The 15167-nt window shown below is 40.4% G+C and overlaps 1 protein-coding gene across 2 annotated transcripts in view; it reads left to right on the top strand.

Annotated features, from left to right (window-relative positions):
• Positions 1–13949, top strand: part of CREB1 (cAMP responsive element binding protein 1) — a 223028-nt gene extending 209079 nt beyond the window's left edge. For both annotated transcript variants that reach the window (XM_068244973.1, XM_068244972.1), the window contains one exon: positions 12476–13949. In XM_068244973.1, the coding sequence (XP_068101074.1) occupies positions 12476–12620 (145 nt within the window). In that variant the 3' untranslated portion in view covers positions 12621–13949. The remainder of the gene's footprint in view (positions 1–12475) is intronic.
• Positions 13950–15167: the final 1218 nt, after the last annotated feature.

Consider the following 15167-nt stretch of genomic DNA (forward strand, 5'->3'; position numbering starts at 1 on the left):
TGACCTGTCTTCGGAGTTGGTGAAACCGAGGAGCCAGTGAGTGTCGCACGCATTTGATGTGAGCTGGAGAGCCCCACTCAATCTCCGCCACCCAGGTTCCCTTTTACAGGGGTACCTGGGCAGAAGATCGCCTGTGACCAAAGCCCGCTGTCCTACTTGGAGCTGTTTCTTACCGACGAGGAGACCAATCGGTACGCAGCGCAGCAGCAGCAGGGTGCTCCTCTACCCAGGTTCTCTCGGAGTAGGAAGTGGGAACCTGTCACCAGTGACGACATATGGGTGTTCCTGGGCCTCATCGTCCTCCAGGAAGTTGTCGGTAAGCCGCTGCAGAAGTGGTACTGGACCACTAACAAGATCCTCAGTACGCCCTTCTTTGGATCCGTTCTGTCCGAGCCCTGCTTCACCTTCATCATGAAGTACCTGGACTTTGATGAGGCCACCCATCCCGCTCTCAAGCTGAAGAAGATATGGGAGATCTATCAGCTTATTGTTGCCAACTTCAAGGGGGTCTACGTTCCGGAGCGTGACATAACCGTGGACGAAAGCCTCATGGCATATAATGGGAGACTCAGCTGGGTGCAATTTATTGCATCCAAAAGGGCATGTTTTGGGGTGAAATCGTTCATGCTCTGTGAGGCCAAGTCCGGGTACATCTGGAACTCTTATATATACAGGTAAAGGCACCAAATTTGCACCTCAGTACAGAGAGTTTGGTTGTGCTACCTCCTCTGTACTAACAATTATAGAGCCTTTGCTGGATCAGGGGTACTGCCTTACGACGGACAATTTTTATAGCTCCCCGGAACTGTTTGACCACCTGATCAAGCACAAGACTGACGCATATGGTACGGTGAGGGCTAACCGTCGCCATATGCCACTGGCCTTCTCTGCCAGGAAGCTGAAGAAGGGAGAGGTTGTTGCCTGGCAGAAGGGCAAAATGATGGCTCTGAGGTGGAGGGACAAGCGGGACGTGTGCATCCTCAGCACGGTGCACAATACAGAGACTGTCTGCACCACTACGAGAAGTAGACAAGAGGTGGCCAAGCCCAAAGCGGTGTTGGATTATAACCGTACGATGGGGGAGGTGTATACAGGGCTGATGGAGCAATGACATTCTAACCGGCTGTCCGCAAACAGCAGCGGAAGTATTACAAAAAAAAAAAAATTCTGCCACCTGCTGGAACAGTGTTTGTGGAATTCCTATGTACTGTATAAGGAGAACTATGAAAGGCCTGTACCCCACCACGACTTTGTCTGGCAGCTTACGGAAGCCATATGCGTGAAGCATCACCCACCGGAGTCAGCAGCTAGACCGGTGCGCAGAGCCTCATACGTCGTGAATCCGGCACGACTTTCTGGACGCCACTTTCCAGAACACTTGCCACCGACCGCACTGAAACAAACCCCTATAGGCGGTGTGTGGTCTAATGCGCAAAAAATGCGCAAGGAGACCCGTGTCTATTGCCCGGACTGTGATGTGGCACTTTGTGCAATACCATGCTTCAAAGTATACCATACAAAGGAGGTGTTTTAGGAGTAAACCTCTGTACTGTATTTTTTCTTCTGCCTTAAATATTTCTTTCTGCATTTTCTTGATATTTCTGCATTGATTAAAAATGCAAGCTATTTCTGTTTGTCAATAATAAATTTTATTTTATTTTTGACAAGAATTTGTGTTTGACACTTTTATTATACGCATAATGTATACTAAACTATTGCTTGGCTCGTTCTGGTAAGATAAAGGGGAAAAAAAAGGTTCTGAAAATTAATTTTACCTCTTTTTGCACGGAAATCCTGGGGAATCGGAACGCCGAGGTGGTTAAAGAGAATCTGTATTGTTCGATTTGTACAATAAAAAACATACCAATCGAGTCACTGTGATCTCCTGGATACCTCTTTGCCGTTTCCGCCGATCCCCGATGCGATCCTGGCTTTTAGCTTTAGGCAGTGTTTACAAACAAAAAACATGGGCGCTAACCAGGAATCAATGTGTGTGTGTGTGTGTGTATATATATATGTATATGTGTGTATATGTGTGTATATGTATGTATATATATATATATATATATATATATATATATATATATATATATATGCAGAATTATTAGGCAAGTGGTATTTTTGAGGAATAACTTTATTATTGAACAACCACCATGTTCTCAATGAACCCAAAAAACTCATTAATATCAAAGCTGAATATTTTTGAAAGTAGTTTTTAGTTTGTTTTTAGTTTTAGCTATTTTAGGGGAATATCTGTGTGTGCAGGTGACTATTACTGTGCATAATTATTAGGCAACTTAACAAAAAACAAATATATACCCATTTCAATTATTTATTTTTACCAGTGAAACCAATATAACATCTCAACATTCACAAATATACATTTCTGACATTCAAAAACAAAACAAAAACAAATCAGCGACCAATATAGCCACCTTTCTTTGCAAGGACACTCAAAAGCCTGCCATCCATGGATTCTGTCAGTGTTTTGATCTGTTCACCATCAACATTGCATGCAGCAGCAACCACAGCCTCCCAGACACTGTTCAGAGAGGTGTACTGTTTTCCCTCCTTGTAAATCTCACATTTTATGATGGACCACAGGTTCTCAATGGGGTTCAGATCAGGTGAACAAGGAGGCCATCTCATAGTTTTTCTTCTTTTATACCCTTTCTTGCCAGCTACGCTGTGGAGTACTTGGAAACGTGTGATGGAGCATTGTCCTGCATGAAAATCATGTTTTTCTTGAAGGATGCAGACTTCTTCCTGTACCACTGCTTGAAGAAGGTGTCTTCCAGAAACTGGCAGTAGGACTGGGAGTTGAGCTTGACTCCATCCTCAACCCGAAAAGGCCCCACAAGCTCATCTTTGATGATACCAGCCCAAACCAGTACTTCACCTCCACCTTGCTGGCGTCTGAGTCAGACTGGAGCTCTCTGCCCTTTACCAATCCAGCCACGGGCCCATCCATCTGGCCCATCAAGACTCACTCTCATTTCATCAGTCCATAAAACCTTAGAAAAATCAGTCTTGAGATATTTCTTGGCCCAGTCTTGACGTTTCAGCTTGTGTGTCTTATTCAGTGGTGGTCATCTTTCAGCCTCTCTTACCTTGGCCATGTCTCGTATTGCTCACCTTGTGCTTTTGGGCACTCCAGTGATGTTGCAGCTCTGAAATATGGCCAAACTGGTGGCAAGTGGCATCTTGGCAGCAGCACGCTTGACTTTTCTCAGTTCATGGGCAGTTATTTTGCGCCTTGGTTTTTCTACACGCTTCTTGCAACCCTGTTGACTATTTTGAATGAAACGCTTGATTGTTCGATGATCATGCTTCAGAAGCTTTGCAATTTTACGAGTGCTGCATCCCTTTGCAAGATATCTCACTATTTTTGACTTTTCTGAGCCTGTCAAGTCCTTCTTTTGACCCATTTTGCCAAAGGAAAGGAAGTTGCCTAATAATTATGCGCACCTGATATAGGGTGTTGATGTCATTAGACCACACCCCTTCTCATTACAGAGATGCACATCACCTAATATGCTTAATTGGTAGTAGGCTTTTGAGCCTATACAGCTTGGAGTAAGACAACATGCATAAAGAGGATGATGTGGTCAAAATACTCATTTGCCTAACAATTCTGCACTCCCTGTATGTATGTATGTATGTATGTATATGTATGTGTGTATATGTATGTATATGTATATATATATATATATATATATATATATATATACATATCTATATATATATATAGCTTATTTTCAGGGTGGGTCTTATTTTCAGGGAAAGAGGGTGTATGTATCTATTTGCCCCCTTCCTGATTTCTTATTCTTTTGCATGTTTGTCACACTTAAATGTTTCTGCTCATCAAAAACTGTTAACTATTAGTCAAAGATAACATGATTGAACAAAAAATGCAGTTTTAAATGATGGTTTTTATTATTTAGTGAGGAAAAAAAACCTCCAAATCTACATGGCCCTGTGTGAAAAAGTGATTGCTCCCCTTGTTAAAAAATAACTTAACTGTGGTTTATCACACCTGAGTTCAATTTCTGTAGTCACCCCCAGGCCTGATTACTGCCACACCTGTTTCAATCAAGAAATCACTTAAATAGGAGCTATCTGACACAGAGAAGTAGACCAAAAGCACCTCAAAAGCTAGACATCATGCCAAGATCCAAAGAAATTCAGGAACAAATGAGAACAAAGTACTGTAATTGAGATCTATCAGTCTGGTAAAGGTTATAAAGCCATTTCTAAAGCTTTGGGACTCCAGCGAACCACAGTGAGAGCCATTATCCACAAATGGCAAAAACATGGAACAGTGATGAACCTTCCCAGGAGTGGCTGGCCGACCAAAATTACCCCAAGAGCGCAGAGAAAACTCATCCGAGAGGCCACAAAAGACCCCAAGACAACATCTAAAGAACTGCAGGCCTCACTTGCCTCAATTAAGGTCATTGTTCATTACTCCACCATAAGAAAGAGACTGGGCAGAAACGGTCTGCATGGCAGATATTCAAGGCGCAAACCACTTTTAATCAAAAAGAACATTAAGGCTCGTCTCAATTTTGCTAAAAAAACATCTCAATGATTGGCAAGACTTTTGGGAAAATACCTTGTGGACCGACGAGACAAAAGTTGAACTTTTTGGAAGGTGCGTGTCCCGTTACATCTGGCATAGAAGTAACACAGCATTCCAGCAAAAGAACATCATACCAACAGTAAAATATGGTGGTGGTAGTGTGATGGTCTGGGGTTGTTTTGCTGCTTCAGGACCTGGAAGGCTTGCTGTGATAGATGGAACCATGAATTCTACTGTCTACCAAAAAATCCTGAAGGAGAATGTCCGGCCATCTGTTTGTCAACTCAAGCTGAAGCGATCTTGGGTGCTGCAGCAGGACAATGACCCAAAACACACCAGCAAATCCACCTCTGAATGGCTGAAGAAAAACAAAATGAAGACTTTGGAGTGGCCTAGTCAAAGTCCTGACCTGAATCCTATTGAGATGTTGTGGCATGACCTTAAAAAGGCGGTTCATGCTAGAAAACCCTCAAATAAAGCTGAATTACAACAATTCTGCAAAGATGAGTGGGCCAAAATTCCTCCAGAGCGCTGTAAAAGACTCATTGCAAGTTATCGCAAACGCTTGATTGCAGTTATTGCTGCTAAGGGTGGCCCAACCAGTTATTAGGTTCAGGGGGCAATTTCTTTTTCACACAGGGCCATGTAGGTTTTGAGTTATTTTTCTCACTAAATAATAAAAACCATCATTTAAAACTGCATTTTGTGTTCAATTATGTTATCTTTGACTAATAGTTAACGGTTTTTGATGAGCAGAAACATTTAAGTGTGACAAACATGCAAAAGAATAAGAAAACAGGAAGGGGGCAAATAGTTTTTCACACCACTGTACATACATACACACACACACACACACACACACACACACACACACACACACACACACACACACACACACACACACACACACACACACACACACACACACACACACACACACACACACACACCCCGTCTTTCCCCGAATATAAGACAGTGTCTTATATAAAATTTTGCTCTAAAAGATGTGCTAGGGCTTATTTTTTGGGGATGTCTTATATTTCTATCAGGAAGTGTCTCTGAGCAGAACATTTCCTGTTCCTTTGTACTGTGATGTTCATGGATTTGAAGGTATGCTACTTTACTGATCAGGCACCTGACCTGTCATCCCTGCACACAGCTGATAACCTTGCTGTGTGCTGGGATGACAGGACCGGTGCCCAATCGGCACTGCACCGCTGTGTCCCCGCTTGATGGCTGCCACTTCTTCCTCTTTAACTTCCGCTAGGGCTTATTTTCAGGGTAAGGCTTATATTTCAAGGATGCTGAAGAATTCCTGCTAGGGCTTATTTTCAGGGTAGGTCTTATTTTCAGGGAAAGAGGGTATATACATATACATGTGTGTATGTACACACACGCACACTAACACATATACACACACCTATACACACACATACACATTTATACATATACACACGCACGTACGTACGTACGTACACACACACACACACACACACACGCGCGTGCGTACGTACGTACGTACGTACGTACATACGTACGTACACACACACACACACACACACACACACACACACACACACACACACACACACACTATATATATATGTATGTGCGTGTGCGTTTACCCCCTCAGCCTCACAAACTGCATCAGAAACTGAGAGCATAGACTGAGGAGTAAACAAAGCACACCGAGCCTGCAGGGGGCGTGCATAACTTGTCCCTATTACAGCAGTGGCAGCCCATTCCTCTGGGTCGACAAAGCTTGACAGAGAAAATATTAGATATTTTACAGAGACAGTGCAACTAGAAAAGGCTGCAGTAATCCAGACCACATTAGAACAGGTATAGAAACTTATAGGATAGAAGAAATAAGGCTAAAAATATTGTTACAGGGTCTCTTTAAAGAGAGTCTGAAGCCTATAAAAACATACTTATTTTTACCTGCTATTTATGTTAAACAATGCTAGCAGTGCTGAAACACCACAGTCCGGCGACAGAACGAGGGCTTTATACCTCCCAAATACTGGGGCAAAATTCTACGAATTCTACAACTTTCCAGGTCCTGGTTTTTGCTGCCCGGGGAGGCAGAGCTTTGTGCTGTAGCTCTGCCTCTACTGGAGCCAATCTCCGTGGATCTCCGCCTCTCCTCAGTCTTCTTTCACTGAGAGGGGTGGGGAGAAGCGGAGATTGACTCCAGTAGAGGCAGAGCTAATGTACAAAGCTCTGCCTCTACCAGGAAGCGCTCCCGGATTTTTGCCCTGGGGATTTGGGGGGTATGAAGCCCTCGTTCTGCCGCGGAAATGTGGCGTTTCAGCACTGCTAACATTGCTTAACATAAATAGCAGGTAACCATAAGTATTTTAATAGGCTTCAGTCTCTCTTTAACCTCCCTAGCGGTCAATTAAAACCGCCAGGGGGCAGCACAGCACAATTTTTTTTTTTAATCATGTAGCTAGCCTAGCGCTAGCTACATGACAGCCGCTGATCAGCGGCATCCCCGCACCCTCTTCGATTGCCTCCGACGATCAAGCCCGTCCGGAAATCCCGTTCTGAACGTCACCGACGTCGTGACGTCAAAGGGAGTCCCGATCCACCCCTCAGCTCTGCCTGGCACTCATTGGCCAGGCAGCGCATGGGGTCGGGGGGGGGGGGGGGCGCGGCGGGTAGCAACGAATCGGCACGGAGCGGCGGCGATCGGGCAGTACACGCAGCTAGCAAAGTGCTAGCTGCGTGTACGAAAAAAAAAATTATGCCAATCGGCCCAGCAGGGCCTGAGAAATCCTCCTGTGCGGTATAGCCTGAGCTCAGCTCGGGCTTACCGCCAGGAAGGTTAAGCAACTGTACTTTTGTATGAATTCTTCTGTTATAGACAATAATAAAGATTGCAGGTAACTATTATTTCTCATTTAGCTGTTTTTTCTAGTAAAACCTGTGAAAAGTGTTTTGTTTTTTTTCCTAAATCACTGTAAAACTTACTTTTACAGTGTTTTTGATATTTTTCATGTTCATTGATAGAAAATAAGATAAAGTGGCTTAGCGATACCTAAACTCAACTCCTTTAATGCCCAAGGGTGGATGCCATCTGGGCCAGGTGCCTTGTCTATCTTCATACATTTGTCAGCCTCCATATCCCTCATTTCAGGTTACCTTTAAAATGCTCATGATCAAATTTGGACAGAGGCGCCAGGCAGGTTAAAATGATCTAAAAACAACTAAAAAGGAGGAGTACAGGTGGACTTACCTCCTGAAATGATGGACAATCGAGATTGTTCAAATCGCAAATAATTTATTTTGGCACTCCGCAACCCGCTTCATCAGGCAAGGAGTGCAAGCTCAAAAAGGTCCAATGGTGGCAATGCGCCAATGCTCATGTATAAATGCATACACTTCTCCCTATAATTTTGTTGTGTATATGTAAGTTTATAGTTTTGTGCCCTATGAAGGCAGGGAACTCTAAGAATTTTAAACATGGTTTGACCAATTTTGTGCATTCATCCGTGTGTATTTATGAAAAAAATATTTAGTGAAATGACAAAAATTATGATCAGCACACACATGCACAGAATATTTACACATTCCAATGAGTAATGAAAATAAAATACTATGCTAAGTTAAATTAAACTGAACGTTGTGACTTAAAGAGAACCCTAGGTGGGTTTTACAAATCCTATTAGCACACAGAGGTTGGTTCTGCATCTAATGCCCAGCCTCTGTTGCTACATTATCTCCCCTTAAGCCCTCCCTGCGGTCTGCTGTGACCCCAAAGAAAACCCTACTGATTGGAGGGGAGGGAAGGGATGTGGGCAGAGAGCGGCGATATAGTGGTGGGGGAGAGTGACAGTGTACATGTAAACAGCCTGCTGGCGACACGCTGCGTGTCGCTAGCACAGCGGTTTACTTTGGGCGGCACAGGGGCCTGGGGTAAGATAATATAGCAACAGAGGCTGGGCATTATATGTAGAACCAGCCTCTGTGTGCTAATAGGATTTTTAAAACCCACCTTTTATCCACTTCCAAACCACAGATTTTTTTCCCCTTCAAGTCCAGAGTATTTTTGACATCGCTCCTCCCATTTATTTGCCAATAACTTTATCTCTACATATCACACTGAAACAATCTATAAATTATTTTTGGGGGACAAACTAGGCTGCTTTTGTGCAGTACTTTTTGCTAAGAATGATTTTATTTTATATGCATTTTACAGGTAAGAAGAAAAAAAAATTGCCAAAATTCATCATTTCTCAGCTTTGAGCCATTGAAAATAAATTGCATGGTGTGTAGGCGCTTCCCACATAATAAAGTAACAGACAAAGTTTCAATAATTATCTAAAGTCCTCCACACAGAACTGTGATCCACTATTGATATGTGAAGTAATCGCTCACCAGATCTCAAGGCTGACCAATATCAGACCAGTAATTAGTGTTTAAAACATCCACCGATCTCCTAACAATCTCAGCTCATTTTCTTGACAGATCCTCAGAAAGTCCAAAAACAAGAATCACTTATGGTGCAGTATTAGTGACTCCAGTTGTTACCTCTCATTATAACACCGTGCATATGCACTACTATACACCACTTGTTATCCCAATCACCAATATATATAATATATATATATATACATACCCCTGTGTACTTCACTTGCGGATCAGGGGAGAATATATATGTTACGGCCAGAACCCGCAGTGTGGCCACTTCGCGTTCTGGCCAGCCACTTCGGGTTCTGGCCGGCCAATGTGCGAAGTGGCCGCAGCGCAGCGGCCAATGTTAGAAATGGAATGTTTACACTTATTTTACGGCCGTCTCGCTGCGGCCAAATGTATTAAAAGTTGCTTAAATTTAATTAAATATAGCCGGCGGCAATGTGATAGATGAAGCCGCCGGCTTTCGCACTGCCTCCCCCCGATTCTCCCCCCCCCCCGCCTCTCTCCTTGTCCCCGACTTCCATACAATACGGAGCTGCCGGGAGAGTCGTTCGTCGCGGCAGGGGAAGCAGAGCGGGGAGGCTGCAGACATTGCTTCTGCCAGCACCCGCTCTGCAGGAACGGCAGGATTCCCCTGCCGCGACGAACAACTCTCGGGGACACGCGTGTCCCCGCCCGGCTGCTCCGTATGTTGTATAGGAGGCAGGGAGAGGAGAGAGGCAGGGGGGGGGGGGGAGGAGAGGAGGAGGAGGCAGTGCGAAAGCCGACGGCTTCATCTATCACATTGCCGCCAGCTATATTTAATTAAATTAAGCAACTTTTAATACATTTGGCCACAGCGAGACGGCTGTAAAATAAGTGTAAACATTCCATTTCTAACATTGGCCGCTGCGCTGCGGCCACTTCGCACATTGGCCGGCCAGAACCCGAAGTGGCTGGCCAGAACGCGAAGTGGCCACACTGCGGGTTCTGGCCGTAACATATATATTCTCCCCTGATCCGCAAGTGAAGTACACAGGGGTATGTGTATATATATATGTATATGTATATGTATGTATATGTATATGTATGTATATGTATATGTATGTATGTATGTATATATGTATATGTATATGTATGTATGTATATATATATATATATGTATATATATCTATATATGTATGTATGTGTATGTGTATGTATATGTATGTGTATGTATGTATATATATATGTATGTATATATATATGTATGTATATGTATGTATATATATATGTGTGTATATATATGTATGTATGTATGTGTATGTGTATGTATATGTATGTATATATATGTATGTGTATGTATATGTATGCATATATATATATGTATGTATGTGTATGTATATATATATATGTATGTATGTGTATGTGTATGTATATATATATATGTATGTATGTATATGTATATATATATATGTATGTGTATGTATATGTATATATATATGTATGTGTATGTATATATATGTATGTGTATGTATATATATATATGTATGTGTATGTATATGTATGTGTATGTATATGTATGTGTATGTATATGTATATATGTATGTGTATGTATATGTATATATGTATGTATGCGTATGTATATGTATGTATGTGTATGTATATGTATGTATGTGTATGTATATGTATATGTGTGTATATGTATGTATATATATTTATATGTGTATGTATATATATATATATATATATATATATATATATATATATATATATATATATATATATATATATATATATATAATGTGTGTGTGTACCAAGGATCCGGAAGTGGTTAAAAGTTGAAAAAAAAAAAAGCCAGACTGTTAATATATAACCAATGCTAAAATTCTTCAATACTGTGCTGTTTTGTATTAAAATATAATGTCCCCTACTTAATTACCTTTTTTCCTAAGTTTTTTTCCCCAGTACTTTACAATTGAAAAAGTACTGAAAGTGGTTAATATCAAACTAGTATTTACTTGCTTGTTGGGGACTTAAAATGTATTTAATTGATAAAATGTGATAACCTTTCCTGTGAGGAAGCTCAGGGCTCATTTCCACTATCGCGAATTCGCATGCGTTTTTCGCATGCAAATTCGCATAGCAATACAAGTGAATGGGACTGTTTCCACTTGTCAGGATTGCTTTGCGTTTTTCTGTGCAGAAAAAATTCGCATGGCAGAGCCATCAGAATTCGCATACCGCTATGCGAATCGCATACAATGTATTTAATAGGAAATTCGCATGAGGTTTGGGTATGCGAATTTTCATGCGAATTTTCATGCGAATTCGCATAAAAACAATGGAAAAGCACACCAGCACTGCCATGGTTAAATTCGCATGCATCGTCATCCATACGAATTCGCGTGCGAATTTTTACCGCGGCGATTCGCACCGCACAAGTGGAAATGCAGCCTTAGGAGAAAAGTTAATTGAATAGAGGGCCATGTGCCTAAAATACATTTTCATTATCTTTTGTATGTGGTTATAACTAAAGTTGGTACAGAGATTCTCAATTCAGAGTCATTTAAGATCCAGGCACTCTTGGGCTTTCCATGAGTGAACATGCATGGTACATTTCCCTTATCACAGCAAACACCATGCATGATCACAGTAAATTCATGGACAGGACCACATAGAAAATAAACATTTCTTTAAATTGTCCCAAGCACAACATTTAGTTGCCGTAGAGTATATATATTTGTTATTCATATCATAGACTATGCCACTTAAAGGGAACCCGAGGTGAAAGTGATTTGGAGGCAGTCATATTTATTTTCTTTTAAACAATACCAGTTGCCTGGCAGTCCTCCTGATTCTGTCTCTCTAATACTTTTAGCCATATACCCTGAACAAGCATATGCAGATCATGTACTCTAATTCAGGTTTTACTGGATTATCCATATGCTTGTTCAAGGGTTATGACTCAGACACTACGTATGCCAGAAGATAAACAGGACTGCCAGGGAACTGGCATTGTTTACAAGGAAATAAGTCTCCATATCACTGTGACCTCAGGTTCCCTTTAATGGTATTTTTGTGGACATATTGGTATTTAGCTTAGCACAACTGACTTTAGATGGAATAATAACAGACAATTGGAACAATAAGCAAAGGGGTTTTTTTTCCGACTAAACTACATCTTTTGTAATCTAATAAAACATAAGCGTTCTGTTTGTTTTTTCATAATAAAAAATATAAATAAATGACATTTTTTTTTAATCTGTACATATTTGCAAGTGCACACAGTGAAAATAATTATCCTGACAAATCTACCTAAAGTAACCAGTGAGCTGTTGCATTATGCATGGTTATGTTGGATTGCTCGGGGTATATGTTCCTTTTTTTGCTCCAGTTTTCTTTTCCCACCTTTATAAATAAGACCCAGTGTACTTCTAAAATGTGCTGCATGCAATACTTGTATAACAATGATTTATTATTTTGATAATATGAATGTTTTTATACTTGCAGGGAAGCAGCGCGAGAATGTCGTCGAAAAAAGAAAGAATATGTAAAATGCCTGGAGAACAGAGTAGCTGTCCTCGAAAATCAAAACAAGACATTAATTGAAGAACTGAAAGCACTTAAAGACCTTTATTGCCATAAATCTGACTAATGGGGCAATTGTAAATTAAGACTGTGTGCCCACTGAGGTGAAACTGGTTGACCTATAACCAGATAGACATTTTTTTTTATTTTCTATATTCCTCCCTTTTTCGCAAAACTGCCTGACAGCGACTAAAGGATTTCATTCATCTGTGCTTTTGCATTAAACTGTGAATGCTCCTGCCTCTGAACCCAAGTGAGTTAACGACATCTTCATTGTCCAAGATCAAGAAGAGCTTTTGAATGTTCTGTTATTTTATTTTTTTTTAATCTTTTTATTTGCTTTTCTGCTTTATCCTTCCCAAATTTGCTAGGCACTATTAGTGCAGGGAGGGCTTGTACATATAATGCATTGGGGCACCTCTTTCACTGATGTTGCTGGTAGTAAGATTATATCTTGTAGTTTTCGGTCTGTTGGGGAAGAAAAGAAAGTTGTCCTGCTCCACCAACCTTTTTTTTTTACTACACAATTTTTGTTCTATATGTAGAGAACTTGGGAGGTGTGGAAAAAGGCAGTTGAATAACTTGCTGACCCCATGTGTCAAAAACTCTACGAAGCATGTGTAAGAAAACCATATATTGATTGCCCTTTGGTGCAGACAGACGTCGTCTTAGAGATTTTATATTGTAATTCTTTTCTTGGACTGTCAAGCCAGCTACCACTCGCCAGTCAATGTCAATTTACTAATGCACCCAGATGCTTTTCAAACCTTGGAAAAGATGTCCTTTCTAAGCACACTGAGGTACAAGTAAACATGTTTTAAAGGATTGAAGGGTCTAAAGAGGAAGACTTCCAAGACTTACAAGCACTCCTCCTTATATTATCATTACTTTCATTTCTAACAGTTGCAAACCAATTCTTTTTTTTTTTTTTTTTTTTTTTTTTTGGAAAGTAACAAGTGAGTCTGACTACCCACAATACTCCCAAACGCTGTGGGCAGCTATAGCTGAGATTGCTTCTCTATGCACTGTACCTCCTAATTGTCAGATCCCTATCACCAGCAACCTATTGTGGATCATTTAACTCCACATATGTATTTATGGGGAGGAAAAAAAAGCTATGTTTTTGTTTCCTTCCCACTCTCCCCCCTCTAGTATTTGGATTTGAAAATGAAAATGTGCAACACTGGCTTTTATCCACTTTTAATATGGTCATATTTTTAAGAGCCCTGTTGCATTGGATAGTTGTGTGACCATTGGTTTATCAACTTTTGCACACAGCTGTATTTAACAAAATAGAAGCTTTCTTTGTGTTTGGGATTTTTGGTCTTGTATAATATTTTATGTTGAGTAGAATTATCATGTACTATTTGAAATACATTTTGTATTTTAAAAACTATGATGTATTGTTTGCATCAGAACATTTTTTACTTTGTGTGTGTAAAATTATTTTGTGCTTGTGTGCTGTAGCTATTGTATATACCCTATTTTACACATGTATCTATATAAATTTAATATCTGCACAGTCATACATTTTAATCAAACTATTTTGAAACTTTTTTTTTTTTTTTTCAAATTCTAAGATGTGGCTAGAAAAGTCGCAGATTGTCATTGCTTATTTCTAATACTTTAACAACTGGTCAGTCTTTTTTGATAGCCTGCAGTATTGTAATTGGTGCAATTGTAACTGATACCCATCTGAGCAGCTTTAATACTGTATAATGGCTTTTGGTGTACATAGGTTGCCAGTAACTTAAAATGTCACCATTATATTATATATTCCAGTATGAATGTTCTGCAGGAACCTCTGAAGTGGTGAAAACAAATTTGTTGATAACTTCAAGTAACAAATTGTTTAATTTTTAGCATTTCTCATATGTCCGCATGATTTTTCAAAATTTCAGTGTACAGAAAAAAAGAGTATATTTTAACTCTACTTGTTTGGTTCCTGCCATTTTTTTTTTTAAGAGTATATGCTCAGGACATAACAATTTCAACTGTTATAGCTACGGTATTAGAATTTCATTTTCTTTAAACATTACATTTCATTTATTTCAAAAATTAAATCTTCATTGTAGCAGATAGTAACTATTGGTTATTTGTCTTAAAGGAAGCCTGAAGTGAGAAGGATATGGAGGCTGCCATATTTATTTCCTTTTAAGCAATAGCAATGGCCTGGCAGTCCTGCTGATCATCTGCCTCTAATACTTTTTGCCATAGACTCTAAACAAGCATGCAGCAGATCAGGCGTATCTGAAATTATTGTCAGATCTGACAAGATTAGTTGCATGCTTGTTTCAGGCGTAATTCAGACATTACTGCAGCCAAATAGATCTGCAAGGCTGCCAGGCAACTGGTATTGTTTAAAAGGAAATAAATATGGCAGCCTCCATATACTTCTCGCGTCAGGTTCCCTTTAATTTATTAAAGTAAAATTACATTCAGTATAAAAGTGATCTTGCATACGATAGCATTACAAGGTATTGGTGGTAAGTCTATATGCTAGAAAGTATTGCCACCTCAGTAGCACAGGCTGCTGCCCTTAACAGGACTCATTTGAGCCCTGGCAAATTTTGGTGTTGTCAGGGGTTTCTGATAAGGAAGCTGAACTACTGCT

This window comes from Hyperolius riggenbachi, chromosome 7 (genome assembly GCF_040937935.1).
Source record: "Hyperolius riggenbachi isolate aHypRig1 chromosome 7, aHypRig1.pri, whole genome shotgun sequence".
NCBI lineage: Eukaryota > Metazoa > Chordata > Amphibia > Anura > Hyperoliidae > Hyperolius > Hyperolius riggenbachi.